Source organism: Poeciliopsis prolifica, unplaced genomic scaffold (genome assembly GCF_027474105.1).
Source record: "Poeciliopsis prolifica strain line A6 unplaced genomic scaffold, Auburn_PproV2 SCAFFOLD007, whole genome shotgun sequence".
Taxonomy (NCBI): Eukaryota; Metazoa; Chordata; class Actinopteri; order Cyprinodontiformes; family Poeciliidae; genus Poeciliopsis; species Poeciliopsis prolifica.
This window is the reverse complement of record NW_026562382.1, coordinates 7,383,633-7,410,823: the sequence shown is the minus strand read 5'-3', so window position 1 is coordinate 7,410,823 and position 27,191 is coordinate 7,383,633. Positions and strand designations below refer to the sequence as shown.

The following is a 27,191-nucleotide window of genomic DNA, read 5'->3' as shown; positions in this document are numbered from 1 at the left end:
GAATGGTTTAAGCTACCTGGCTGGCCAGGTGATCCAGGTGCACCGTCTTTGCCAGGCATTCCCTGTTCTCCTTGAACGCCAGGGTGGCCTTTCGCTCCGGCAGAACCACGTTCACCTTACCGGTGGAGAATTTACGTTAAAATAGGAAAAGAAAAAAAAAACAGCCAAAAATCAATGCCTTCATTGCCGAGTTCATACCTGGGTCTCCAGTGTCTCCCTTTTCCCCTTTCATATGCTCCATGTCGGTTTGAGTGAGATTTCCTGGAGGACCTGGCGGACCCTCCTCTCCCCTTTCACCTTTCTCTCCTTCTTTCCCAGACTCTCCTCTCGGTCCAGTAACGCCAGGATCCCCTAGGAAGAAATGTCACACAAGATTACTACTGAGGAAACCCAAACAGGGACCGGTAACTCACTTCGAGTCGTTATTCTGTATGCCTCACCTCTCAGACCAGGCGACCCGGGTTGCCCGGGTGGTCCTGGGAATCCTGGAGTTCCTGGAATTCCCATAACCCCCATTTCACCTTTGGGACCTACAGCAGTCACAAACAAACACACACACTGTTGTAAAACCACAACTGTTGACGGATTCTTACAAGAGTTGAAGATACTTTTCATGTACATATACTTATATAATAGGATCACAGCTGGAGTTTTTAATCATAACAGTCATTTTATGAAATTAGTTGTTACTAGTTGAAAGAAAAACTAAAATTTCGAAGAAGCTTAACGGCTAAGCTACAGGAACATTTAGGCTAAACCAGAAGGGGGCAGGAGAGAGAAGAGTTTTGGAGATGAAATATCAAAATCCAAACAGTATGACGTAGCATTTTATTCTTGAAGTGTAAATAAATCTGCTGGAGTTCCTTCCTGCTGGTCACTCCTGGTACTGCAATTAAAGCCACATTAGAAACCAGCCAAAAAATCTGACGAGAGTCGTCTCAGTCTACTCGTTGTACACTGACACATGTTTCCAGATTTAAGTTTGAAGCTAACAGATTAGACCAAGAGGAAGAAATGCTGACATGAGATTAGACGCGACTGTCCCAAATACACCTTTGAGAACGAAGTCATAGCGAATAAAGAAATTGGAAAAAATAACATTTTCGAGATGTTTTAGCTCTGAGTGCACTTCCGGTTGATTCTCTCACCTTGGTACCCTATTAACCCGTCTCGGCCTGGTAAGCCTGGCAGACCCGGCAGTCCTTTGGTACCGGGGTCTCCTGGGAAGCCAGCAGCTCCTTTGTCTCCCTGAGGTCCCGGCATGTCGAGGCCTGGAGGGCCAGGGTAGCCCTTTTCTCCTTTTATACCTTCTCTCCCTGTAGAAAGCATATGTATTTTTTTTTCTTTACATTTGTCAAGATCTGAAATATGCATCCAAAGCTGAAGACAGCTATTCCAAGCTAACATTTAGGCTTGTATAGAAGCAAACTTATTTGAAGGATTTTATTTTTGTATGTATTTCCAGGATCATAAAGATTCTGACAGAGTTAAAAATTCAAACAAAATGTTTGTTTTTTTTCAACTGTAAAATGACAAAATACCTTCCATGAACAAAAACTATGTGCTAAATTTGTGCTCACCGTAAGGTCCTGTTTCTCCACGTGGTCCTGGAGGGCCTTGTGGACCAGGCAAACCTTTCCCCGGAGCACCCGGTTGGCCGACCTGACCGGGTGGTCCCGGAGGTCCGACGTCACCTTTTTTCATCAGATGAAATAGCTTAATCATAGTTGGTTCACAACATTGACAAAATGTAATGAGGTTTAACCGGAGAGTTTCCACGTCTTGTTACCTTTAACTCCCTGAGGTCCCGGAGGTCCTGTCTGTCCTTCTGAGCCGGGAATACCTGGGAGTCCCATGCCACCCTTATCTCCAGGAAAACCCGTGACTCCTTGGAAGCCCTGCGCACCTTTAGGTCCAGGAAGACCCCGTCCTGGCTCACCCTGAAATGGTGGGAAAACTGTCAGATATCTAATATCGCAAGAAAAAATATCCAAGAATGTTGTTTCAGATGAAACAATATAGACGATGTAGTTGTGAATTGTTTTACAGCACAATTTTTGTAGGATGATTGATTTTGTTTTTACCTTTAGTGCACAATTCTTTCATCTGTTGACATGTTTTACTGTATAATCTTAGTCTCTAATGTATCTCTTACAGCAATTTTAATTTTTTACTACTACTTTACTTTCATTTAATTAGATTAACCCAATTCAAATCTGACCAGAATGATATATATATATATATATATATATATATATATATATATATATATATATATATATATATATATATATATATATATATATATATATATATTTTTTTTTTATTTTTTTTTTATTTTTTTTTTGATAATCACTTCCATTATTTTTCATAGTCCTTGGCCTCCTAACTGCTCCATTGAAATAAATGTAAATGAAGCATATTTGTAATTGATGCTTCACTTTTTTCTAAATTGATTATGTGTCAAGGATCTTGTAGTTTGAAAAGCATCACTTCTACCCCTGCAGTAAAACACACGACATAAAGAAGAGGCTAATTTCCATACATCACGCTTCAAAATGTGGGAAACAAGAAAACACAGCGTTCAGTTAAGGCAGAAGTCTGAAAACTGCTAATTACTATTCTACAGCTAGCTTTTCCTCCTAGGCAAAATTATGACACTGCACCAAAACTTAGATCTCATTTAATAGAGGAAAGACAGGAGAACATGTCATTGTTGGAAGGTTGAGTTTCAAAAATGTGATTATACTGACAATAAAACATACGTAGCTGCTCACTTAAACGTCTTTCTAGCTACAGTCAAAAAAAAAAGAAAAAACATAACTGGAGCTGCTGGTCAACAGATCCAGATAAATCAGGTTTAGCTTTCAGAAAAAGTGTAAAAAAAATCTCTGCATGGATTTCTTAAATTATTTTTACTTTGCCCAGTTTTAGCAAACCATCTTGTCCACATCTTTACCCAGAGTTTATTAACAGCACTGGATGCAACACAAACACAAGTCGACAAATACACACTTTTTGTCCAGGTGGACCAGCTTTTCCAGTTGAGCCGTCCTGTCCGGGTCTCCCTGGCTCTCCAGGTAGTCCTGGGGCTCCAGGGATTCCACTGATACCTACAACACATACAACACATTTTCTCTGGGTTCCTTTTTAAATTCCAAAGTGCATGTGATCACTATAAATACCTTCTTTTTTTATTTATTTTTTATTTTTTGGGTCACGAGACTCACCTTTTGCACCTGCTGGACCAGGAAAGCCGATTCCAGGTGGTCCTTGTTCCCCTTTTACTCCAGGAAAGCCTGGAAGACCTTGGACACCTGGTTCACCTCTGTCACCTGCAAGAACGACATTTTTCACAATGAATTTAACAAACTTCAGGGACTGGATTAGAATCTGAGATTCAAATATGAAGAAAGCACACTGATATCGACACAGAATGACTTCAGATGATGATGATGATGATGATGATGATGATGATGGCAATGCTGTTACTGACCTTGAAGTCCCGGCATGCCACTGGCTCCCCGTGGTCCAGGCTGCCCCGGGGGTCCCGGGCTGCTAATGCCTTTACCTGGCTCTCCTTTCAGACCTGATATAAAGCAGGACATTCAGCAAAACGCTGCAGAAATTGGACAGTTGGGTTTGCATCGATTGTTTTTATGGTTACCAGGTCGTCCTGGAGCTCCTGGTCGGCCTGGCTGTCCCTGACTGCCTTTCTCTCCTGGATCACCTGGCCGGCCAAACCCTGGAATACCAGGGGGGCCCCTTTCTCCAGGAGGCCCTACGATGCCGGGGTCACCCTCTGGGCCACGTTCACCTTTGATGCCTTCTTTGGCCTCGAAGACGTAAAAGAAAAGAAATAAAAAGTTTTTTTTTAAGAAATACTTTGCCATTTGAAAAAATGATAGTTATTCCAAGTAAATCCAAATTAAACTTTATGAGATTCTGTTTTCAAGATGTGCATGGTCTGTCTTTTTGCTTGTCTTGTAAATATTCACAAATTTGTTCTCTTTATGGTGATTTGTCTGGTCATGTTCAAGAATTTTACTTCAATAACATTTTTATCAGTAACCTCTGATATTATGAAATTACTTATTCATGTTTAAACTTTAATAAAGTTTGAGATTATTTTGTATTGTGCTAATACAATGGTGAATGGTAAAATAATCAGAATTTACTGAAGAATTAATTCATGAGTCTACTTAACTGTGTGTATTCACTGCTTTAATGCACTCACAGGTTCTCCTTTGAGGCCCGGTTGACCCGGGAGTCCATCTCTCCCTGGCAGTCCTTCCCTCCCAGGTTGTCCTTGTAATCCAGGACGTCCAGGAAGACCTTTCTCCCCTTTAGAACCAGGCACTATGAAAATGTCTCCAGGTTCCCCTACAGCGCCAGGAGCCCCCATCAGTCCAGGAGGTCCCGGAGAACCCTACACAAAAACGTATATCAGTTTAGATACTGGCATCACTTGAATATTAATTACGTTGTCAATATGCAGACGCCATTTTATACTCACAGGTGTTCCAGGTTCTCCAGGTGAACCAGAGCGACCCTTTTCTCCTTTACCTCCAACCGCGCCTGGTGGTCCTGGCAAATAAAATGGGATGTTGAGTTTAAAACTGAACATGTGCTTCATCGAAAAACTCGAAACCAAGTTTGGGCTTTAGTTAAAGTCAGAAACTAGTTTGCAAACATCCTATTAGACAAAAGCTAAGCGCAGTTATATATGAAAACAGTCTTGTACTTATTCTATTTTTACTTAAATGAGCCACATACTAACGTAAATAACCGAAATAACTGTATAACTGCTTTTTTTTTCAAAATCGACAACAATTGTGTGTATACAGCATAAATTCATGAAATTAGAATCGGTGTTCTCAGGAGGATCATTTGTCAGATTAAAAGTATGTTTAAGCATGAATAAAACATGCTTCTCATTAAGTCCATATTTTTAAATGTAATCTGTATAATTCAGTTACTGAAATAAATAATTTTCTTCAAGACCGTTCATATTTACTAAGTGTGATGAAATGTACATGCTCACCAATGATTAACAAATTTTCAATTGTGAACAGAAGTTTTACACTGAAATGTGGACATTTTTTGGGGGGACTACTTTCTTGCGTATAAACAGCCCCAAACTACACCTACCTTGCTCTCCTTTAACACCTGCAGGGCCAGGTGGTCCAGGTCGACCATCACAACGAACACAAGTGTCTCCTTTATCACCTGGAATTGGGCAAAGCAGCATAATTTAATAATCTGTGGTTTGACTAAATGAGGTTAGAAAGTCAAGCGGCAGGAGTGCTGAATGTCACCAAACACATAAATACTGTTGTTTTATAGAGATAAATGCATTTATTGATTGATTTTAATAGATCTGGAGTAACATTACTGCTTTTCTTACCTTTTTGTCCCTCCTCCCCTGATAATCCAGGAGGTCCAGGTGGACCAGGGTTTCCTTTCTCCATATTACACTCTTCAGGGTCAGCTAGGAAGGCAACATACATCGTCAGATGGGTTTGATGATCAAAACATTTTGTGGAGCCGTAATCAAGTCAATTAAAGCATGACTTAGACCTACGTGCTAATCCTGGTGGCCCCGGGGGTCCGACGGGACCTGGTCTTCCTGGTGGTCCATAAAGAGGTTCTCCATCTCTGCCTCTGTCCCCTTTGTCACCCCTGTCTCCTTTCACCCCAGGATCTCCACGAGGACCCTCCACGAAGACGCCTGCGATGCACAAAAGTGAAATTAGAGAACAAAAGCTCTATTCGATTCACACAATTCACAAATTCATACGTTTTTGTTGTTGTTGTTTGTTTTGTTTTTTTTACTCCCTACAAAGTTTTGAGTAGATGTGTGTGAAGAGACATCAACTAAAAGGGACTCTAGCATTATAGGTAAAGTCAATGCCTCCAAAACTCCCTGGTGGCCGATTATGTCAAGATTTAAATCAAAATAAACTGGCCACGCCCCCCAGCTCAGCTTTTACATGTGTAACTCTATTACACAGTTACACATGTTTGAAAAAGAGCCTCATGTTCAACCAACAAGAACGCAGCGAATGATTTATTGTGGATGTAAGTCAATAACAAAACACTTCTTTTCCAACAGCTCTGCTTGGGTTGCTTGGTGAGACGTAGAGCCTGCTGATTTCTGATGTTAAATTGTGAAGATCATTGCCAAAAACACTGAGGCGCTTTGAGTTGTTTTTACTTTAAAACGTCCCCTTTAACATAAGCGGGGTGACACAATGTGATATTAACTACAAAGCAATAACATTCCAATCCCAAGTTTTCCTTAAAGTATTTGAAATCCTGCATTGTTTAATAGGCTTGTATTATGAGCTGCCTCTGATTGCTTAAAGCTCGTGTCACAGAGTTGCTCCAAGTTGCACAGAATACTATAGAAAAATCAGAAACGTAAAATGCACTCAAATGAAGTGTCGCATCACTGTTCACAACAACTGTCTACCCATCATATTTTACCTGGTGGGCCAGGTTCTCCCTGAGGACCAGGAAAACCTGAAGATTAGAATCGAGACATAAATGAAAACCACAGATGATGTTAGGAGTGATCTCAAGTGTCTGAAAGCATGTGGAACAAGATGCTCTTGCTAAAAATAAAAACACAAGTATTTTTTCAGAAAACAGTAACACATCTCTACCTTTTTCTCCCAATATCCCTGGGAGACCAGGTGGGCCGGGAGGGCCAGGTGGACCTTCAGCCTGCAGTGGAGAGATTAGATCAGACTTTCACAGTTTCATACTAAATTTCTACAAGAGATCTTAAAGCTAAAAGTAGTATTGGTTACTGAATGTAATAGACATTGAATCTGTCTAAACAATTGAATTATTATTGGTAGTAGTAGTATCTATATACATGTATTTATTTACAAATTGCAACATTTTTTGACTGTAGAGTGCTGTGAAATGGCATTTGTTGTGAACTGGCACTACATAAAAAACGTAATGAATGGAAAATGTAAAAACACAAATGAGAGGAATTACTTACGTAACCCGGTGGTCCTCTTTCTCCTTTTTCGCCCTAAAACCAGATGAAAAAAATTAGCCTGTGCTTCGTCAGTCAGTTTAACATGCATGAAACGTAATTTCAATTAGAATTAGAATATGAAAGCCCATAAGCTTTGAGTTGTTACCGACAAACCAGTGAATCCAGGAACTCCCGGTGAGCCTCTCTCTCCCTGCAGGAGAATAGGTCGCATGTTAATTATCGATAAAAACTATAAAAGAAAGCTCCTGTTGGAAAGCTTTGCAGATAGATAATAAATATCAGCATTACCTTTATCCCAAATTCTCCATCTTTACCAGGTTTACCCTAAATAAAGACGTAAAATTTGTTGTTTAATTTTACCATAAAATAATAAATTAATCCTCTGGGAGGACAAAGCATAAATTAATATCTTGTTTAGTTATTAGCTATTTTGTAGATATGATTGACAGAAACTCACTCTTGGTCCAGGTGGGCCTTGTTCACCTTTGATTCCTTTCTGATGAGGGAGACAGAAGCCCTGGAAAAAAAAAAGAAAAAAAAAAAGAAATCAAGAGTTTTATTAAAGATTAATGAGAGAAAACTTTCTTTCTCTATTACAAATTTGACGCCATATTATGATGATAAAGTACTAACTTTCTCGCCTCTGTCACCCTTCAGTCCTTTCTCCCCCTATTGGGACATAAAGCAATCAGAAGATAATTAATAACACAAATTGTAAATAGATTTTTTGTTGTTTTTTTATTTAATCTTTGAAGCACTGAATGAGCACCCGTGGTCCCGGTACAAGAACTGTGGTCTGTCCCGTCGCTTCTTCAGATGGTCCAGGAGGCCCAGGTGGGCCTCTGAGTCCTCGTTCGCCCTGCAAATACATATCTGGTCACTAAACTGGCAAGGGTAAAAGCAATTTTAATGGAAAAAAAGATGCATTTATACCCTACAAAACACATAATACTTAATATGCTTAATTATACATGAGGGAAATGATTTAGATTAAGAAAGTCATTGTGGACAGTAAAGGGAGGTGCACCTATAAACAGACCAGATTCAGATTTGGGGTTTTTTATATATATATATATATATATATATTTGGGGCCAAATCTGCAATCGTTTTCTGTTCGGTGAACCCACCATGCAACATCCCTGACAACAACAGTCTGGTGAGGATGCCAGTTTTGATGGAATGAGATGCCACACCGTGACTCAGACTGTGACAGATAATAAATTGTACCATATTAAAAAATACAGCAAATGTATAGTGACACTTTTATGGTGAGAGTGGGCGTCATTCACAGTAATCGGACAGGAAACAAGCAAATGTCCAAAGATTGGGACTCGACTGAGCCACAGATAAAACTGACCTCCATTTGCTCTAAGTACAAATAATGCATAATATTACAAATAACTTAATAATACAAATAAACAAATAACACAAATAATACATTGCAAAACTGTCATGGATTTCAACCCTGAAACATATGTAGTGGTTTAGAAATATATACTTTTGTACAGAAATAGTTTCCAGGTGAGACGTTCCGGTTGGGTAAAGTGGGTATGTGACATGTGTCTGACCGCTGCGTCTGGTCAGACACATGTCTTCCTCCTGCTCCCACTGTGTGGCTGACGTCTCATGATTTCTGGCGGTAAATTGCAACAAGTCGCTAAGTGTGGTGCATGCTGCTCTGATTTTCTGTTCTCTCTCCCTGCATTATAGCTGATCTTTGTCAGAAAATCAAAATTTAAGTTAATTTAAGCTCTCCTCCTCTTCCTCATTCTGCGAGTGTGTGTGCGTTTGTGTGGATTGGCAGGTAAGGAATTAACGCTCATTGTAAGCTCCAGTTTGTTGCGGTTTTGTTTGAAATGGTGACTAATTAACTTTCATAGGTCTCCCATTGCTGCTCTTTTGTCTCCTGGATTTCTGCACATTCACCAGTCAAATTTGGACTGTCGTGGAGGTCACGCGCCCCATTTAAAGTGGTGTTTATGATGCGGCCAGTTCGCCTCCTGCTGTGAGGCCAGAGGGCCACACCTGGTTTTGATGATATTTCAGCTTGTATTTTCTATGTTTTCCTTATTATTATTTATTTTGTTTCTAGCCTTTTTGATTTTTTATATAATTGTTGATTAATTTGGGCTGACATTGTTTTTCTTTTGTTGTATTAGGCTCAAGCTTGTTGCATTTATTAGCTGTTGGCAACTGCTGAGGTCCGGTGGCGGTGCTGGTGTGGTGAGGGTCTCTTCCTCTTCTGTGTGCCGTGATCCCTGAGTTTGGGTTGTCTCACTGTGTCTGGGGCTTTAAAGTGTTTTTGTTAGCTGTGTTTGGTGGATGCGGTCCCTATAGTGGCCCCTTCTGTCGGTAACCTCAGCTCCGGTAGTTTCTTCTGTTTTTTTAGTTTTTTGTCATAAAGACCTGGTTTTAAAAAGAGTATTTTAAAAGAATTTAACAAATAGCTTTTTGTAAATTTGAAATTGTCTCAGATGTCTCAATTCCATGCATAACCGAACCTGCGTGCCTTAAAAGGAAGGTAATATTCACTCGGTGAAATTCCCAGGGTGGCGTTGTTGAGCAACTTATTATTTGGGTCCAGAAATTTTAATTGCACAATTTTCCTGAGTTTCATCCAGTGCTGCCACACATATTTTACTGTTGAGGATAAACATACTGTAACAATAAAATAAAAATAAAAATAAAATGCTTTTAATGTTTTTTCAAATAGGTCGACACTGACATTGTATTTAAGATATCCTTACTATGCTTGCAGAATAGATGTAGGAAAACTACACAAGAACATAAATAAATCGAAAAATCCTGTCAACAAACTCTTACAAAGCTCTCACCTTATCTCCTTTTTCACTCACAAAGGCCAACCTGTCACCCTGGAGACAAATAAAAACAAAGTTATTGATAAAACAAAGTCAAACAACCACGTTAAAGATGAATGATCTCACTTTCTCTCCTGGAGGGCCGGGAGGTCCAGGATCCCCCTGTCAATCAGTTAAAGGTGGTTAAAAATGAGTCTGGCAGGAGATGCTGAGTTTTTATTGATGCTTTGACATGTTTTGTACTCACTTTGTATCCTTGGTATCCTCTGGGGCCTGGAGGTCCAATTAGTCCAAAGTTTCCAGGTGGTCCCTGAGGGAGAGAGACAAATCGAGGACAGACGTTATTGCATTGCTTAAGGTATGCATGTCCTCAAACAAACGCTATGTAGTACTAACAGGTCGTCCAGGTGAGCCAGGAATCCCACTGTCTCCTTTACGGGGGACAAACCCAATCACATCACCAGGATCTCCCTGTAAAAGACATGAGGTCATCAGCATGTTATTACAGTAGAAGATTTAGGAAATAGTCCATGGCAAAAATATGAAAGCTCTATGAACTTACTTTCACTCCTTCCAGACCTGGGAGGCCCTGAAAGACAGAAGAAATAAAAGAAGCTTATGAGCATAGCAATAAAAACTAAGTCTGTTTGATGAAGGCTCTTGTTCTCTGGTGAGTAGAGAACATTTGCTGGCTGCTTACAGGCGGCCCTTGAAGTCCTGGAAAACCATTAATGCCGTCTATTCCTCTTTCGCCCTGAAACACAGACATCAGACCATCAGCAATTAAAAAATAACAGTTATGAGAACAACATAAACGTGCAAAGAGTGTCCAAAATCCTCAAAGCAACAATATCCTTCAAAATCTAGGAGAAAAAAGATGCAGCTTACTTTAGTCCCATTGCATCCTGGGATTCCAGGCGCGCCTGGTGGGCCGTCGTTTCCATTGAGGCCCTGTGCAGTTAGTTGATAGTTAATAATGCAGTTACCAAAAGTGGTAACACTTTGAATGTTACCATCTAACATTCAAAGTGGACTTCAACACGTGCATAAATTTAGTCGACAAAATCCACTGATGGAAGCGTTCTTCCATTAATTGACTGAATCATTTCAGCATGTAGGGCAGGTTGGCAGACAAAATGAACTTACTGGTAATCCTGGGTTCCCTGGAAACCCTGGCAGACCAGGAGGACCCTGTAAAATAACCAAGCACATCCAGTCAATACAAAACTAGAGCTAGAGTATTTATGGAAAAAATTAGGTTTGAGTGGCGTCATTTTTGTAATGGATGGTTAATTACTCACTCGCACTCCTTTTAGTCCCGGAGCTCCAGGTGCTCCTAGATCTCCCTGTGGAATAAATTATGGAATGACTGGTATTAAAATATTTATTTATTTAAGAGATAGAAATGTCCATAAATTTTTTTAAATGTTTACATAATGAAAATGTATCATTTGAGCAATTAGTTTTATTACAGCAGCAACAAGAAGGAAAATATATATAAAAGCAGCATAAATAATTCACTATAAAATGCTGCGTATATTCACATCTGTGTACCCCACACATATAAGCAAATACATTTAAAAATAATAATATGAGAGTTTGAACATAGATCTTTGATTTAGAAAAATGTGAACATATTCTTTGCTATTTTAAAACAAGAATGGGAAAAGTTGGCTTCTTTTATGAATGAATTGAATATTATGGTGAAGTTGAAGTTTTAGCACAAGTTTTGGAGATTTGGTGAACTTTACCACTTTTTCTTTTTTTTAAACAATTTAAGAAAAACACTCAAACATGCAATTTACTTTTAAATGGGTGTTACTGAACATGTTCATCTACCTTGGGGCCCATTGGCCCAGGAGGGCCCTCATGCCCCTGCATTCCTGGAAATCCCATATTACCCTGAAGGCCAGGAAATCCACGCTCACCCTGTGGTAAACATGACAAGAGAGCAGAAAATGCATGTTTTCATCACTAAACTTTGTTTACAATAAAAGGAGATCAAACACAGAACACATGATTGAATGAGATCAGACATTTCAGTCAGTGCAACCTAACAGTCACTCAGGGTCAAATTCAATGGTGGTCAGAACTTGTGTGCATATATTTCTTCTTCTAAAACAAGATGCAGAGGACGGCTCTGCACCAAGCAGCCTTATTTCCCTTTTTAAGTACAGTAACAAGATGTAACAAACACATTGAAACTCTTAGGAACAAAAACCTATATTATAATACATAATATATATCATATATGATGCTTTGTATTTCTAAATTAAGCATTTAAATGAATAGATCATGTGCAACATTACTGATGAATTTAAAGAAAGTTTCCAACCTTATTCTTCCTGACAGATATGTTTAAGGATTTGGGAAAAAAAAGTTAAATCTGGTTTAATAAAATGTAAATATTGAAGAAAATGAATGTTTTCCCTATTTAATGAATCTGATTGCAAATTGGTCCAATCAGCTGAATGTAGTGGACATGAATTCATGCATTTAGTTGAATCTGATTCATGAAATAAAGCACATAGTGGAAGCAAAGCAGCTGAGAAACATGGAGGAAACAGATTTGCTTCATGAACTTCCTCTGAGTTTCTTAAAACATCTATTTTACTAATACTCTTAGAATGAAAGCACAATTCTTTTATTCTTATTAATGTTTTGTGTTATGTAAGTTTTTACTTATTTATTTAGCCCGTGACATCCTGGCTACTGAAAATTGACGGATGGATTTATCCAGACTGACTGAGAGCTATTCCACTGTGAGACACCAGATGGCAGCATCATCCTAAGCTAACACTATTTTTTTTTTTTAAGCCAGGGGAAAACATTCATGTCAAAGCTATTATTATAGGGTTGATTTTCACAACACCAGGCTTGCATCAGTCAAGAGAAAGATTGCATGTACACCCATGTGGATTACCTCTGTGTTAACATGGAAAATACAGTTGTACAACCAAAGGAAGGATTTTTTGTGCAGTGATGTTTGAATCTGAAAAACCAAGAGACTAAAACATTCTGCAGGGATCTGACAAAACAACATAGTGTACAGCTCCTCTAAAGCAGAAAGAGTTCAGTTACTGAGTACATAAGATGAACTTCTACAATGTTGAATCAGTAGACTTCTCTAAGTTCTGGCTAGCTCCCTGACAGGATAAAAACATAAATATAACATCGTAATACAATTAGGAACATATGAACAGATCATTAAGCACACCCTTTCTGTGCTTATGGATAAATTTCTATTTTAATCTTCCACAGAAGGAACTGAAGACTCTTAAATTAAAGGAAAATCTGTAGCCGTCTTTGCAGCATGTCTGGCTAAATTTGCAAATGTATTTCAAACAAACTTCCTTTGACCTACTGAGCTGATATTCTTCTCTTATGTTCTTGTTTAATGATTATCGCTAATCTCAGCGTGCTGACAGAAGAACGGCTCACTGGTGTGTTGTGGCTTCTGTGTGTCTGTAACTGTAAGCTTCCCTCCATCTGATGGGATTAAGTCCTGCAGCTCAGCTGAGTGCGCCGACATGCTCTAATTGAAACTGATCTCTGTGTGCGTCTGGCTCTCTGCTCACGTCCAAACCCACTGCATGTTTACCTACAGGTCCAACTTTGGTCTTAAGCTCTCACAAAGATTTGCTGTGGGATTTTTTTTTTTTTTCAACTAACCAGAGCAGCTTGTTTTACCTGTCTCCTCCATGGCTTGTGGGAAACTGCAAACAGGACTTAAGCTGTTTCTTATTTCTCAAAATATGAGAAATGAGAAAAAATAGAAAAATATTTTCTTTGCACTTGAAAGTTAGGCACTGCAGTAAAATGCATTGAAGTTTGTGACAAAATGTGAAAAAGAACAGGGATAATAATAAATGTGCAGGAAGCATGTAGGTGAAATACCACAATGATAAACATGTAAACATGAAAGTTTTACCTTGGCGCCCTTCACTCCACTGCAGTCACATTTTCCACATGAAGCTCCACAACCCTGAAAATAAAAAGAAACAGAAATAAAATTTCAACACTGCAGGAGAAAGTGCAATTTGGCCACATGAGGGCAGTAGAGGCACGTTATGAATCCCTTTTACCTTTTATAATCTGCTGTTGATTGGAGTATGTTTGTTCAGCCAGATATTTAATGAACCATATTAATTATGATTAATAAAAAATTTCCTGTCACAGAATATGGAGATCATGAGAGGAAATTAAATGAACCAAACTTTTTCAGTTAAAAAGTGAGGAATTTATTGCTAAATTTACAATTCGATTTATTTAATTTCTTGTGGCTTTCATTTCTCACCTTATCACCACAAAAGCCCCATGCAGGGAATCACCTACATGCAGCCAGAAGGGCTTGAACACAGCTGGTTTCTACCCTCCACCGCCCTCCAACACCCACCCCGCTTCCTTTCCTCTGTGGTCTCCGGAGGCCGGAGCCTGGGAACTGGCCTGTACTGTCTTGGCTCTGTCTTTCCACATTGCTGCTCTCTTCCTTTTACTCTCCCTCTTCCAGCTGTTGCTAGACTCACGTGTAAGACTTCCAGCCAAGATGCTGTGAGAGCGAGGGTAGGCTCTGCACGATTGGGAAGAAAAGTACACAGCTCCTCTGACCACACATATTTCTGCCTCTCTCCGGTTCTCACAGACGCAGAACAGACAAATAAACAACTCTTCTAATAATAACAACAATTACTCATCGACTCTCCAGCCTGGGGAAACACGCAGAATTTCACTCGATGGTTTATCACATCTCAACCTTCAACTCAGTTACTGATAACTGCTGCTGCAGGCCAGCATACCTGCTAATTGAATCAATATGCAGGCCTGTAAACCATGCAGAGCCACAGCAATCCCAGGTCTTTTTGCAGCCAATCCCAGTGCACTTGTTCTCCTTGTTTTACTGCACGAGTGTGGCCTACAACATTTGTGTTTTCTCAAATCCAGCTCCTTAAAACATTTCTCACTCACTCCAATCTCACCTCCCCGCTTCCAGTTACCTAATTGCTTCATTTTTCCAGTCATCCTGCAGGGCAATCTAGAAAACACTTGCTTCAGAGCAAACTAACGCCACAATAGAAAGAGAGGGGAAACAAATACTGACTGTGTGAAAGCAGAACAGGTGGGCCTTATTATGGAAAAGTTCTGCTGTTTGAGCAGACTCAGCCAAACTAAGCAGACATGCCTGCATGTTGGAGTGTGTGGCAGGGGGCTCCTCATTCTCACCCCACTCTGTGATGTCTGCTGGATCTCTAAGCAGAGCTTGCTAATCTGCAGGTAGATAAGAACAATGGTTTTCTTTGATATCCCCCCCATCTTCATCCTTTACACATCTTCTTCACAAACCCAAACAGCAGCTGGATCGTGAAGGCTCAAAGGCTCATAGGACATCTGCACAAAACGCATGTCTTGTTCACGACTCTTGGAATCGTAGATTAGATCCGTGTGATTTGGGATCTGAGTCATATTTTTAAGGAGATTTAAAGTGGATCTTATCACGCAACTCCTCAGGTAAATAAAGGAGCTACAATGCTGAAGGGCAGGAATGGCTTAAATGTGAGAACTAGTTCATATGGAGATTCAAAGCTAAGACAGAAATGTTTTTACATGCATGTTCAACTCTGTAGACTTTTCTATTATGTGTGCATCAGAAACTTTGTATCATTCAACTTTGCTCCACAGGTCTTGGAGGACCTGTATCTGTCAGATAAAGCCAATTAACTGTCAGGAAACTAATTTATCACATCTTTACTGGGAAACGTGTGTCCTATAAAAGTAAGAAATTAACATTATGTTTAAATTACATAATGTATATTTAAGTTTATGCTTGATAAACTATGAAAAAGTGTTTAATTATTTTTTCTGTTTTTCAGTTTTTAATATTTGAACTCAAACAAACTTTGAAATTAGGTAAATATAGAAAATAAGCATAAATATAATACGTAAGCTGTTTTCAGGTGTTTTCATTTAGAAAGAGGAACGAGCCATCCAAAAAAACTTTTATATCACATTTAAAATCACATTAAGAATAAAATGTGATTTAGTCAATTGTAGTCTAGTCACACTATGTCACAATTTATCTATTATAAACTGGATTTAATGTAGATTTATTTGGCTAAAATCCAAAGACATGGTGTAATTTTTTAAGGGCTTCTCCTTTTAGATTTGTACTTATGACTTGCTCCTCATCTCTGACATTCAACCACTTAAGAGTAATTTCCAGCTTACCCGACTTTCTAAATGACTACAAATAGATCTGATTGGATTTCCTCTCTTTCCAGCATTTTTGTCTCAATTCTATTCATTAATGATGTCAGCCATCTCAATATTTCCACCTCTATGTCATACTGCTCTCAATAATGATTAAGTCTGATTGGAACATTAAGCTAGATGGGGGTTCAGTTGGTTGCATTGCTGCAAAAAGGTCCTGGTTTGAATCCCAGCAACATTTAACTATTCTGTTTTGTAGAACAAAATAGTGAGAATTTATAAGAACATTTAATGTGAAAGTCCTCAAAGCTTTTTTCTGAAATATACATATATTTTTTAAAGGAACTGTAGGCGGTGAGAAAGTGGGAAAATGAAGATGATATGACTCTGCACAGGCAACTTGATCTTCCCCAGAGCAAACAGACCCAAAGCTCAGGCCCAGCAGTAATGAGTGTTAATGTCCACAGTGAGTATTCAGTGGCTGGTGAGACAGTGAGCTCTGTATCAGATCCAGTAAACCTCTGCAGCAGAAGGCCTCACGTGTTCCCAGACAAGTGTTTGTTTCACAGTCGAGTCAGGATGGCAGGTCGTCTGGATGTCTCCAAACTGTGAAAATCACCATGGCGAGTGCTGGCAGGTTGCTTACATTTGCTGGATGCTGCACAAGACAGTGCCTTATCATGACTGTGTGTATGACAGTGTTTGTGGTTGTTTACTGTGGCTGGAGCTGGCAGGGAAACACCGAGCTGAAAGTTTGTTTTAAAAGACAATGTTATAGATACAAAAAGGGCCGACAGCGGAGCGATAGAGGAGTGGGTGTAGCTGTGTCTGTGGCACGCTCACAGACTAAAATGTTGCAGAAAGAAGTCTCTGACTGCGGATGTGTGACAGAGGCCCTGCAGATCACATGTGATGAAGAATCTTCCCAAAAGATGTTTGATCAACAGTCTGTTGATACGTCTGACATCATGGGACAGAAAGACACAGCTCTGAGACAATCCCTGGAGAGGAAGGGATGAGTAATGCTTGCTCTGGAGATAAGAGGTGTCCGTCTGCAGGGAGTACTGATCGAAAGATGCTGACATGAAGGCAGGAAACATGTCAGTCCAAATGAAAATCAGGACTGACTGACTGGGCTTTTTAAAATCAGATGCTGATTAGAAATGTGGTAAATATAATAAATTTAAGACAGAAGGCAGAAAAGAAGGTCAAGGCACATATTCAACTTTAATCAAGTTTATATATATATATATATATATATATATATATATATATATATATATATATATATATATATATATATATATATATATATATATATATATATATATATATAATATCTTTCTTTAAAATCTGCTTTAAGCTTATCAGATGAACTTATTCTGCCACTGACTATTTTAATTCTGCAGTTTTTTCATCTCATCAAACAATCCTCCATTGCAGTTAAACTAGAACCATCATTTTCTCAGAAAGGTTTATGCCATGAGAATATTGGCAAGGAAACATCTCACTCCTGTTTTTTATCTGTATTAAATAGCTTGCTTTACTTTGAAACTACCTATATACTTTTGGCAGGACCCGAGTTCAACCATTATGATAATCTCTTCAAAACATTATGTAAGAAAGGATAAACTATGTTTTAAAAGGTGTAAAAACACCCCAACATTCACAACTTAGCCCATACACAGTTATTATACAAGAATACTACCCTGAAATGACAACATTTGAGTGTATTCTTTGGGGGGAAAAAACTCTGTGGTGTTTAGTTTTTACTTTGAAACTTTCCAGAGAGTGTACGGTACTACGCAAAAAAGTGTTGCATAATTTAAATGGTAAACTGTTTAACCTAGAAAGCATGTGTGACTCTTTACTTCTAAAGCTACAAACACTCTGCAATTTTACTCTAGAGGAGAAAGAAACAACATTCTCACACTAATTAAAATAGTTTGCTGAATTAGCTACTCACAGACCATATTATATGTTCATAAGGTACTAACTATGATGTGTCAGGTGTAAAATATCTAGTTCTAATTCTTTCTCAGGAGAATAAGCCATTAAATTTACTCTGTATTTTTTATTTTTTTTTAGTTGTATGACTCAGACGTTCTGTTCTTTCCAGAGCGGCTAAAATTACTCACCAGGAGCAACAGCCAACCTCCAATAACGGTACAAATAAGTTCCCTTCATTTTCCCTGAGTGCAATTGTTGGTTTCCTTAACATGTTTCCAGTCTCTTTTTTTTCCCACAGGAGGGCAGAACCATTCCCATTCCAGCAGCTGCTCCAAACGGACGATACATGCAGCACAACAGCTGGAGCTGTTTGCCTGCATCTCTTGCACCATGTTAAAGGAAGCAGAAGATCACACAAACATCTGGCCAGTGTCTTCAGCAGGTTTTGCGTTAAATCAACACCACATTCTCAGCACATTCCTCATGCTACAACCTCGTACCATTGCTGAAGTCAAGACGCCTTCAATCCATATGAAGGCAAAGGTCTTAGGATCTGTCTGAAACAGTGGAAGAAAATAATTTAAACATGCTTTATTGTTACTTAAACAGAACCCTGGAATAGAGTTTTTGCCCTTCTCTCTGTTATCTCCTCTGCTCAGAGATCCGAGGAGCCTTTCTTCCACACTGATACGGATTTCACTGATAAATAAGGCAAATAAATCAGCCGCACATTTTAACTGCTGCTGAGCATGCCAGAGATTCCTCACGCAACTCCACTGTAGCATCCACACAATAGGCTTCCTTGTGTCACGCAGTCAAAGGGTAAGCCAGATTTTTCCAGATCAGTCCTAACAGAATAGTTGCATGTTTTTTCATTTGCAATCCCACTGATTTTTATGGAGTAAAAATCAGTGGGATTGCAACTACAGTGCAGTTTGATGCATTGTTACTGCAAACTTTAATGAATTTCATTGGATTATTTTGGTAATTGGTATAATTTGGACAATTGTATATGGTTTTCAAATTGTCTGTACTTAGCCCCCTTTACAGAGATGCCTAAAGGAAACCCTGTGGAAAATACCAAAAGCCATTAAATTACATGGAATCAAGTGTGTGTAAAACACACTTAGCATAAATACAGATGTCCAGCAAAAGACTCAGAGGTTTGTTAGAGATCATTGGTAAATAATCCCCTCCATGAAAACCAAAGGGAACACCAGGTATGTCAGCGATAGAGTTGTGGAAACTATTTTATAAAACAATATTTACTGCTCAATCCATAATCTGAAACTGGAAAGTGTCCAGGACAGCTTTAACTTTACCCAGACATGCTTTCTTTCTAATCTGGCAAACTGGACAAGGAGAATGTTAACCAGAGTGAAGACGCAGAGAGGTCCAACTCTGGAGGAGCTGCAGAGGTCCTTAGCTTAGGTGGATGAATCTTTCAGTGGTAAAAGTGTTTGATGGAAGACTAGCGAGGTGGAAACCATTATTGAAAGAAAGTCATATGAAGTTTCTCACAAGTCAAACATGTCCATGTGTTACAATGGAACAATTAAAGTCCAGATCTAAGTTCAATTGTGACTCTTTGGCAAAATAAAAAAAAAAGATCCTCATGAGTTTTTTTTTAACCTAAACTAACCTGTCAAAATGTAGGAAGTCTCTGGGTGGTTTTATAAACTTTGATTACAAATAATTGTCCTTCCACTTTATAAATTGAAATGTATGGTCAGTCACATACATTTCCACTAAAAGCACTGACATTCTGTGTTTTTTAACTTGATGTAGTTTGAAAAGGTCCATGTTCACAATGAAAAAGTTCAGGCTCACATTTAAATGTTCCAAAATTTCAACATTTTAGATTTCTGTTTCAAATTCCAAAATTCTCTGAGTTTGTTTCTGTCTAAGCTTTACATAAAAGCTGCATTTGACAGGCGTGGATCCATACTATAGGAGGGGGGACAAAAATACATTTAAAACATTTCTGCAATCTAGACTGTCACAATCCCTCTAAATACAGATTTGCCCTGCGAGGTTAGCCATATTATTGCTTCACACAGTTTTTGTGTTTATATTTTGCGCTGTGTTTTGGGCGTTTGGCTGTTTGGGTTCTCAAGTTGGCTCATCTAATTACATTTGATGACATCCGATGAGATTTTAGTTCTGTGTCCCAACTGTAAACATTGTGCAACCTTGCTAAGTTGTTAGCATATCTGAACTTTTACAGAAACATCTGGGTCTTCTTGCAGACTGACTGCAGTAACACAGAAACATTTTCTTCTTCTTACGTGTGCCAAAGTGGAGCGAACAGGCTCCCGTCTTCTCTCAGGCGCAGATAAGAAAGACAATTACAAGGCAATCTACTGAATCACCATTATGAGCCACAAAATGGGATGCTTCTCTGTCACAGCCAATTTACAGCACTGACATACATGTTTGGCTTGTTGAAGTCATCCATATAAATGTACTGACTGCATTAAGACACAGATTATAGCTTCCAGATGGAGACTATTAGTATAGCGTTACCATATAAATGTCTATAGGTCTCAACATGGCAGCAGGACTCATTAGGGAAAGATAAATTGGACATTTGTTGGGGATTAAACTGTATTATGACTGCAATCATCATGATGTGTAGACACCAGGACCCAAATGCAGAGCAGCAAAGAAATAGAGAAGATGATGAATGGAAAATGAAGAACAAAACTTACAAAAATCGCAGAGACACAGGGAGCCAAAACTCAGGACATCAATTACTAAACAGGAAGAGATGGCTGATTAGAAACAAGTTTCAGGTGTGAGGGGAGAGAGAGAGTAAGAAAGTAGGAAATGAAACTAACGCTAAAGAATAACTAGACCTAAGAAACATAACCAGAGTAACAAAGAATAACTAGAGAGGAGAAATCAACTTAACCAGAATCATTAAGGAAGGGCTGAACTAAAGTAACATAGAAACAAGACTGACCTAATCAAAGAAAGAGACTAATAAACAAACCCCAAAACAACCCAAGATTCTGACTGCAATACCAAAAGTATAACTATATAACCTGTCTTTGCTTTTGCTCATGAAAAGTAAAACTAATTGTGCATTTTCTTAACATATACAAAGAACTAAAATGGAGGAAAACAGAAACAGTAAAAGCATAGCAAAGGATGATTGATCTTTTTTTTTTTTTTTTTTTTTTGGTCAGTGCTGGGTTGAACTGTGCCACCCTAACATTCCTGGCCTTCTCTGAGTCTGAGGCCAGGGGAGAGAGAATAGCAGCGGAGGAGGGGATTTTTTCTGTCTGACTGCCATACTTGGAAGACAAGGGTTCTGGTCCAAGTGGCTCTGTAAACAAACATGCATGTGTGTGTGTGTGTCTATGTGTGGGTAGCTGCATCCAGCAAAGGAGATCAAACAACAAATCTTTTTGAGATCATAAAACAAACCTGGCTTTGTTTAATGATACAAGAAACAAACCTGATTTTATAAGCAAAGTATTTAAGAAGGGTTTTTTTAATAGCGCTGACTTACAGTAATATGTGATTTATCTCAACCAACTGCTAATGCATTCCTACTTATCTAACAGCTTCTGTGGTTAAACCAAATCATATGGAAGCCAAACCAAACAGAGAATGAAATACAACACTTATATCAAGAGGAACTGGTGAGCATGGCTTTAACCTATAGCAACAATCATCCTTAACAAGAGATGAAGGTTTGTGTGACTCTGCAGCCACCTTAAAAGCTGCTTATTACACCATCTGCACAATCTGTACAAGCAACCATGTGCAATGTGAAACACCCATGAGGTTTCTAGGCCCCCAGTTAACCTAACCTGCATGCTTGTTGACTGAATAACCAAAGTACTAAAGCAAACAAGACATGCAGAAAACGCTGAGCTACCGTAGTCCAACACAACAAACACTCTATTTACACAAGTGACACGGTCTGAACAAATGTGGAGAACTATTACATTTTCTAGCTCTGAAGTATGAAAACAAATACATGCAGAGGGTAATATTTGTATTTCTAGTCTTATTTTTTTTCTGTCTTTTATAACTCTAGATTTCTAAATACCAGTCGCTCCAGCTAGTGTCCTTTTATACCAATACTATAGAAATGATTCACACAAAACAATTACCTTTATGTCAGTTTTTTATCATTTCCTCCTGGACATGTTGCGTTTTGGAGTTACTGACTGAAACGTCATATATGTTCTCATTTCTAAACTCCTCTAAAGGGTTGATGGATAACCGATTGGAGCCATGCAATCTTTCAGTCTAGAAATGTGTTAATAAGTAGCTATTTCTACCAATCCGTTGATCCCTTTGTCCAAAATGTCTGTCTGTCCTCTCTCACAACTGCTCTAATTAAAACCTATACTTCAAGCACATACTAACCACTGCAGCTTGGTCCCTGCAGGGTTTTGGTGTTTCTCAAGAAGTCAGTAAAGTTCACTGTGAATGGATCAACAGTGTCTCATTGAAGGCAAAAAAACAAGCTCTTGAATTAAAAAATAGCAAAAGGCAAAAGGCAATATTGTGTTTTTATAGGAGACATAAAATAAAATGTTCTGGAAGGCCAAAATGTTTCTCCTAAGCTAACAAACTCTAGAGATAAATTTCAAATATGCCTAATTTCAATTTTATTTTATTCTAAATTAATGGAATAAGTCATGCTTGTGTGCATAATTTTAACTTCTCCATTGGTGCACAGACTGCTTTACGCCTCTGAATCTGCGTCAGATTCGGTAGTTATCCAATGAGATTTCAGATGGGACCACGATGAGGTCATTGGACCTGAAAGCTAATATATTTTCACCCTGCAATAAAACAAATCTGTTGAACAGCACTTTAACAGCTCCAATTAGTTTAATGTGAAACATGTTCAGCTCTGCTGCAGGCAGCAGGTAATTATCCACAGCACAGACACAGCTGAAGGCTTCTGAAACCAATCGCAGATTATTGTACACAGAGATGTTCTCACAAACATGGACTCCGCCCATACCTGCTCTAATTAAAACCACATACATGAAATGGATATAAACCAGATTAAATCCAGGCACAGTGAAAGTCTGCAGATTCGTTTTTGTTTTGCAAGATTCATGGTGTTTGTTTTATTATGGAAAAATACAAGAGATGACAACTTCTAGGTGCAGGGGAGGAGGTTAACAAGGAAATAGCTCAAGGATAATAATGAATAAATAATTGGATTTTATGTTAAACACAATACACAGCTATTCCTTTTAAGAAATGTTACTTATCTATCTTTAGCAAAAGAAAAACAACTAAATAAACACTATTAATGGTGTGGACAATGTTGCCTCTTTGGGCTACGAGAATTACCGAGTAAATGAACAAATGTGAAAACCAGTGGACAGATGGTGTCAGTAACGTAGACTCAACCAGAACCAGACCACCTGGTTTTTCTCTCATAAAATTCATAAATGATTTTCCTGTTTCTCATTACTGTTTTTCCCTCTTTCATTTTCTTGACAGCTAGTGTTTATTCCTAGTCTGGTAAAGATCACTTTACGCTTTTCCCTTACGCTTTACTTTGTGCAGAGGGTCTGAGCTATTGGGAAACGATTGTTTCCTGGAGGAGTGGACTGTCTTCAAGATTTAAACATTATCCAATCAATAAAGGTTTGGCCATGAGGAATATAATACACCATTTCGACCCTATGAAGCTTGATGGATTATCTCTGTGCTCTTAACCACCGTCCCCATTGTAAAGTGAGAAGTGCTGATCGGAATGAGATGTTCAGATGTTAAACATTTTAATATTTAGAAATGTGGCCAACACAGACAGAATGGCTTCATTCACTTCCTCTGCTGCTACTGCTAAAACTACAGGCAGACTACATTTCTAAAACAGCTCAGAAAATTAACCTGATCATTCACAGCTTCTTCTCCTGTTCACTGATTGGCCCAGTTGAGATTCAACATGAGAAATCAAAGACAATGGGAGAAAACCCAAACATTGAGAGATGAGATTCAAGTGGAATTGCATCTGAAAGCAGTGGACACTACAGGCAGACACATTCATTTAGGAATTTTAATGTGTAAAAGCAAGAATTCAAAAACCTATATCTGTACCTATGTCTCGCCTGGCACTAACATCCAATCCTCTGCCACACCCATCCAATATCCGACTGTCTATCTCCATCCGAACCAAATCCAGCAAACTATTTGGCATGGCGTGAGAAAATCCTTTTATAAATTTTCCCAGGTGTTGTTGCTTAGTACTGTGTTTTGGTGTATGTGTGTTTGTGAATGCAGAAAATCTGAAAAGAAGCTATAATTATCCCCCCAGATGGATGGATGCATGGATAGGGGAGATAGATTTATACTCCATCTGTGTATTAATATATATGCTTCCATTTGACTTTCACTTTACTGCTGGTACACCTGAATTCCCCCCACTGTGGGGCAATAAAATATATTTGTATTCTGTTAATTTTCTGTACTGAACAGAAATTTTTACACAGTCATAAACCCAAATAGTCAGAATGTCTGCTATGGTTCGAATAAAACCAACAACACACATATATAATTCATTATCATACGATGCTTGAAAGGACCCCTTCCAAGCACAGATGGTTTATTTTAAGCTCTGGAACATTTTGAAGTTCACCAACATGTTATTGTTTCAGACAACTTAGCTATAAACTCCCTTCATTGCATTACAAAGAGAATTGACCTTCCTGAAGTCAGATTGTCCAATGGCATCCCGTCATGACCAGTGAAATGACCCTAACCGGATCATCTTGTTGACCTGCGACCTCTGTCCAGACAATTAGACAGGGATTTCACTTAAAGGTCATTGATAACTTTGTCCACTTCCTTTTAAGTCTAAGTATACACATCGAGATGCGTCTGTGGATGAAATGTTGCCCTGTTAACAAATTAAAGCGGACTTCTGCAACTCATTTGGTCTCAGCGGGGATTTCCCAGCTCCATCCACTGCACAAACAAACTCCACCCATATCCCAAAGCTAACTCCCTGCCTAGGAAAGAAATCATATATTTTGTCAACTCATAAAATGTACAATTGAAATATATTAGAATCCTAGCAATCTAACTCTGAGGTATAGCCAGTATTGGCTTTGTAAAGTTTGCTAAGAGATGTTCTGTTTCTTTGCAGAGGTCTGTTTATGCATCTACACACCACAGATCTGGCTACTAATTATTCCGCATGAATTCAAAGATAAAGTCTTCTGCAGTTTCACTGAAGCACAAATGTTAAATTGCTCATAATTTAGCTTTACTTGCACTTCTTTCTCTACAGGTACACAGAAGCTTAGTTGTATGAACGTATACGTTGAAGGTAATGAGTAAAACACAGTAGTTAAACATTCAAGCTGGGTATTGAGGGCAACGATTAATTCTTACTGTCCTAAAGAATTTGACTGTATGAGTCACAAGCTTCCCTGTGAATGTGCCGGACCCTGGCACCGGAAATAGGATTGAGGAAGTCGTTCTTTCTCCAAGGAGGAAGGCCTCTTCCTCGCCTTTTATGCTAACAAAGACAAGAAGGGGCTGGGCTCGAGTGGGTCTCAAGGCTGTGGCAGTATCTGGAAATAATGTCAGCACGTGAACACAAGGAATGACCTATGTGACTTTATGACTCAATACTTCCATCCTGGACATTTCTCACATAAAATTAACACATTGAAGGAATGTAAAAAGTCTTGAGAGATCCTGTGTAAAGTTTTAACAAGTTCTGCAAATGACCCTGAATACAAGTTTATTATGATGACAGACGGTGATCATGCTGTGGGAATGCGTTTTCTTGCAGATATGTGAAATGGAGGTTATGGTTCAGCAGAATAATGATCCTTAACTGCAAAGCTACAATACAATGACTTAGATCAAGAATATGTATTTGTTCAAATTGTCATAAATGCAGTTCTTTCCAATGCATGCTGGTCTTTTTAGTTTTCTCATCGTACAGTCATTTTTAAAATTATGTACTTTTTATTTTCCTGTCCTTGGTGCATTACAAAATCTGATAAAAAGGCACCATAAGAGGAAATGAAACTGGAAAGAGAGAATAAAGGTTTTCATGAGTGAATTTCACATTCTATCAATGACAAAGGCTCCAAAGTTATACACTGCATTTCATTGTAGAACTTTTCATTGGAAAGCTGCCCCCTTTTGATCTCCAGTTTCATACATTTGCTTTGTCGAACTTCCAGATTTGACTTCCACAAGTTCCTACAAGACTCCTGAAGAAAGCTCTTCATCGCATCAGCTTAATTTTTCCTCATTTAACTCCTCAATCCAGATGAAGAGATTAGAAGGTATCTTCCTCCTCTGAGGTAAAAACCCTCCATGTGACCAGCTTAACTTGTTTCCTCTATAGAGTTATCTGATTAAGCCTTTCAGAAAACAACTATTAAAAACCGTTGTGCAGAGGCAGCAACAAGAAAAAAGACAAGGATGAATAAAGCATTTGTTCTGCCAGGAAGGCGCTTCAAGGCTGTTGCAATGGATACACAAGTCATCTCAGGTTATCTGAATTACAGCTGTATTGGAATCACGTTCTGCTACTGCGATCATTTCTCCTATTTATTTGCACTAATTCCATTAAAAATACAGTGAGTTAGAGTTTGCTCGGTTATGGTGTGGAGCCTCCAAAGGATGGATTTCAGCTACGTTCAAGTGAAGGAAATAAAACCCGCCTTCATTGATTTGACTTGTCAAAAGGTTAAAAAAATATATATCAGAAACTAAATTAACCATAATGATTTAATTTATGGGACAAATATGAAGCACGTGCCTCTCAAATCTGTACAATTATGATCTATTATTCATTTTAACTCATCACACAGTTGACCATTACTGTTCTTTTCAATTTAATCCCACTTCTTTGCCAACTTTGAGCATGAATCTTGATGAGTGTCTGCGGAGCAGGAAGGAAGTGAACTGCGTCTTTAAAACAAACGGAACCACTTGTGACATTTGTCAAACCGTTTTACAGAACGCCTGGACACGACAACCTGCTTTGCACTTTAAGTTCGCCTATTTTAATCAGGCATTGACAAGATTAAAGCCACATCTGTCACAGGCAGCTGCTACAGGCAATAATGTGTGATTAATAACAAGAGAAAGCAACATCATTTTGCAAGTCTGTCATGTTTAGCCAAAACTGTGGAATCTCATATTGAATACAGTTAAGTAAGACATTTTTACAGGCCAAGCATGTTTGTCT

The 27,191-nt window shown here is 38.6% G+C and overlaps 1 protein-coding gene across 1 annotated transcript in view; it reads right to left on the bottom strand.

Annotated features, from left to right (window-relative positions):
* Positions 1-27,191, bottom strand: part of col4a1 (collagen, type IV, alpha 1) — a 42,151-nt gene that overhangs the window by 7,323 nt on the left and 7,637 nt on the right. The window contains exons 2-35 of the mRNA XM_055031473.1: positions 13,767-13,820; positions 11,675-11,764; positions 11,137-11,181; positions 10,982-11,026; positions 10,724-10,786; positions 10,536-10,589; positions 10,398-10,424; positions 10,232-10,306; positions 10,083-10,145; positions 9,962-9,997; positions 9,851-9,889; positions 7,785-7,874; positions 7,649-7,684; positions 7,473-7,532; positions 7,304-7,339; positions 7,161-7,205; positions 7,016-7,048; positions 6,669-6,729; positions 6,490-6,525; positions 5,585-5,731; positions 5,408-5,491; positions 5,152-5,229; positions 4,517-4,587; positions 4,238-4,429; positions 3,668-3,836; positions 3,497-3,589; positions 3,231-3,335; positions 3,016-3,113; positions 1,790-1,940; positions 1,581-1,694; positions 1,149-1,316; positions 441-530; positions 199-351; positions 17-115 (exon numbers count right to left, since the gene is read on the bottom strand). Of these exons, the coding sequence (XP_054887448.1) occupies positions 17-115; positions 199-351; positions 441-530; positions 1,149-1,316; positions 1,581-1,694; positions 1,790-1,940; positions 3,016-3,113; positions 3,231-3,335; positions 3,497-3,589; positions 3,668-3,836; positions 4,238-4,429; positions 4,517-4,587; positions 5,152-5,229; positions 5,408-5,491; positions 5,585-5,731; positions 6,490-6,525; positions 6,669-6,729; positions 7,016-7,048; positions 7,161-7,205; positions 7,304-7,339; positions 7,473-7,532; positions 7,649-7,684; positions 7,785-7,874; positions 9,851-9,889; positions 9,962-9,997; positions 10,083-10,145; positions 10,232-10,306; positions 10,398-10,424; positions 10,536-10,589; positions 10,724-10,786; positions 10,982-11,026; positions 11,137-11,181; positions 11,675-11,764; positions 13,767-13,820 (2,800 nt within the window). The remainder of the gene's footprint in view (positions 1-16; positions 116-198; positions 352-440; positions 531-1,148; positions 1,317-1,580; positions 1,695-1,789; positions 1,941-3,015; positions 3,114-3,230; positions 3,336-3,496; positions 3,590-3,667; positions 3,837-4,237; positions 4,430-4,516; positions 4,588-5,151; positions 5,230-5,407; positions 5,492-5,584; positions 5,732-6,489; positions 6,526-6,668; positions 6,730-7,015; positions 7,049-7,160; positions 7,206-7,303; positions 7,340-7,472; positions 7,533-7,648; positions 7,685-7,784; positions 7,875-9,850; positions 9,890-9,961; positions 9,998-10,082; positions 10,146-10,231; positions 10,307-10,397; positions 10,425-10,535; positions 10,590-10,723; positions 10,787-10,981; positions 11,027-11,136; positions 11,182-11,674; positions 11,765-13,766; positions 13,821-27,191) is intronic.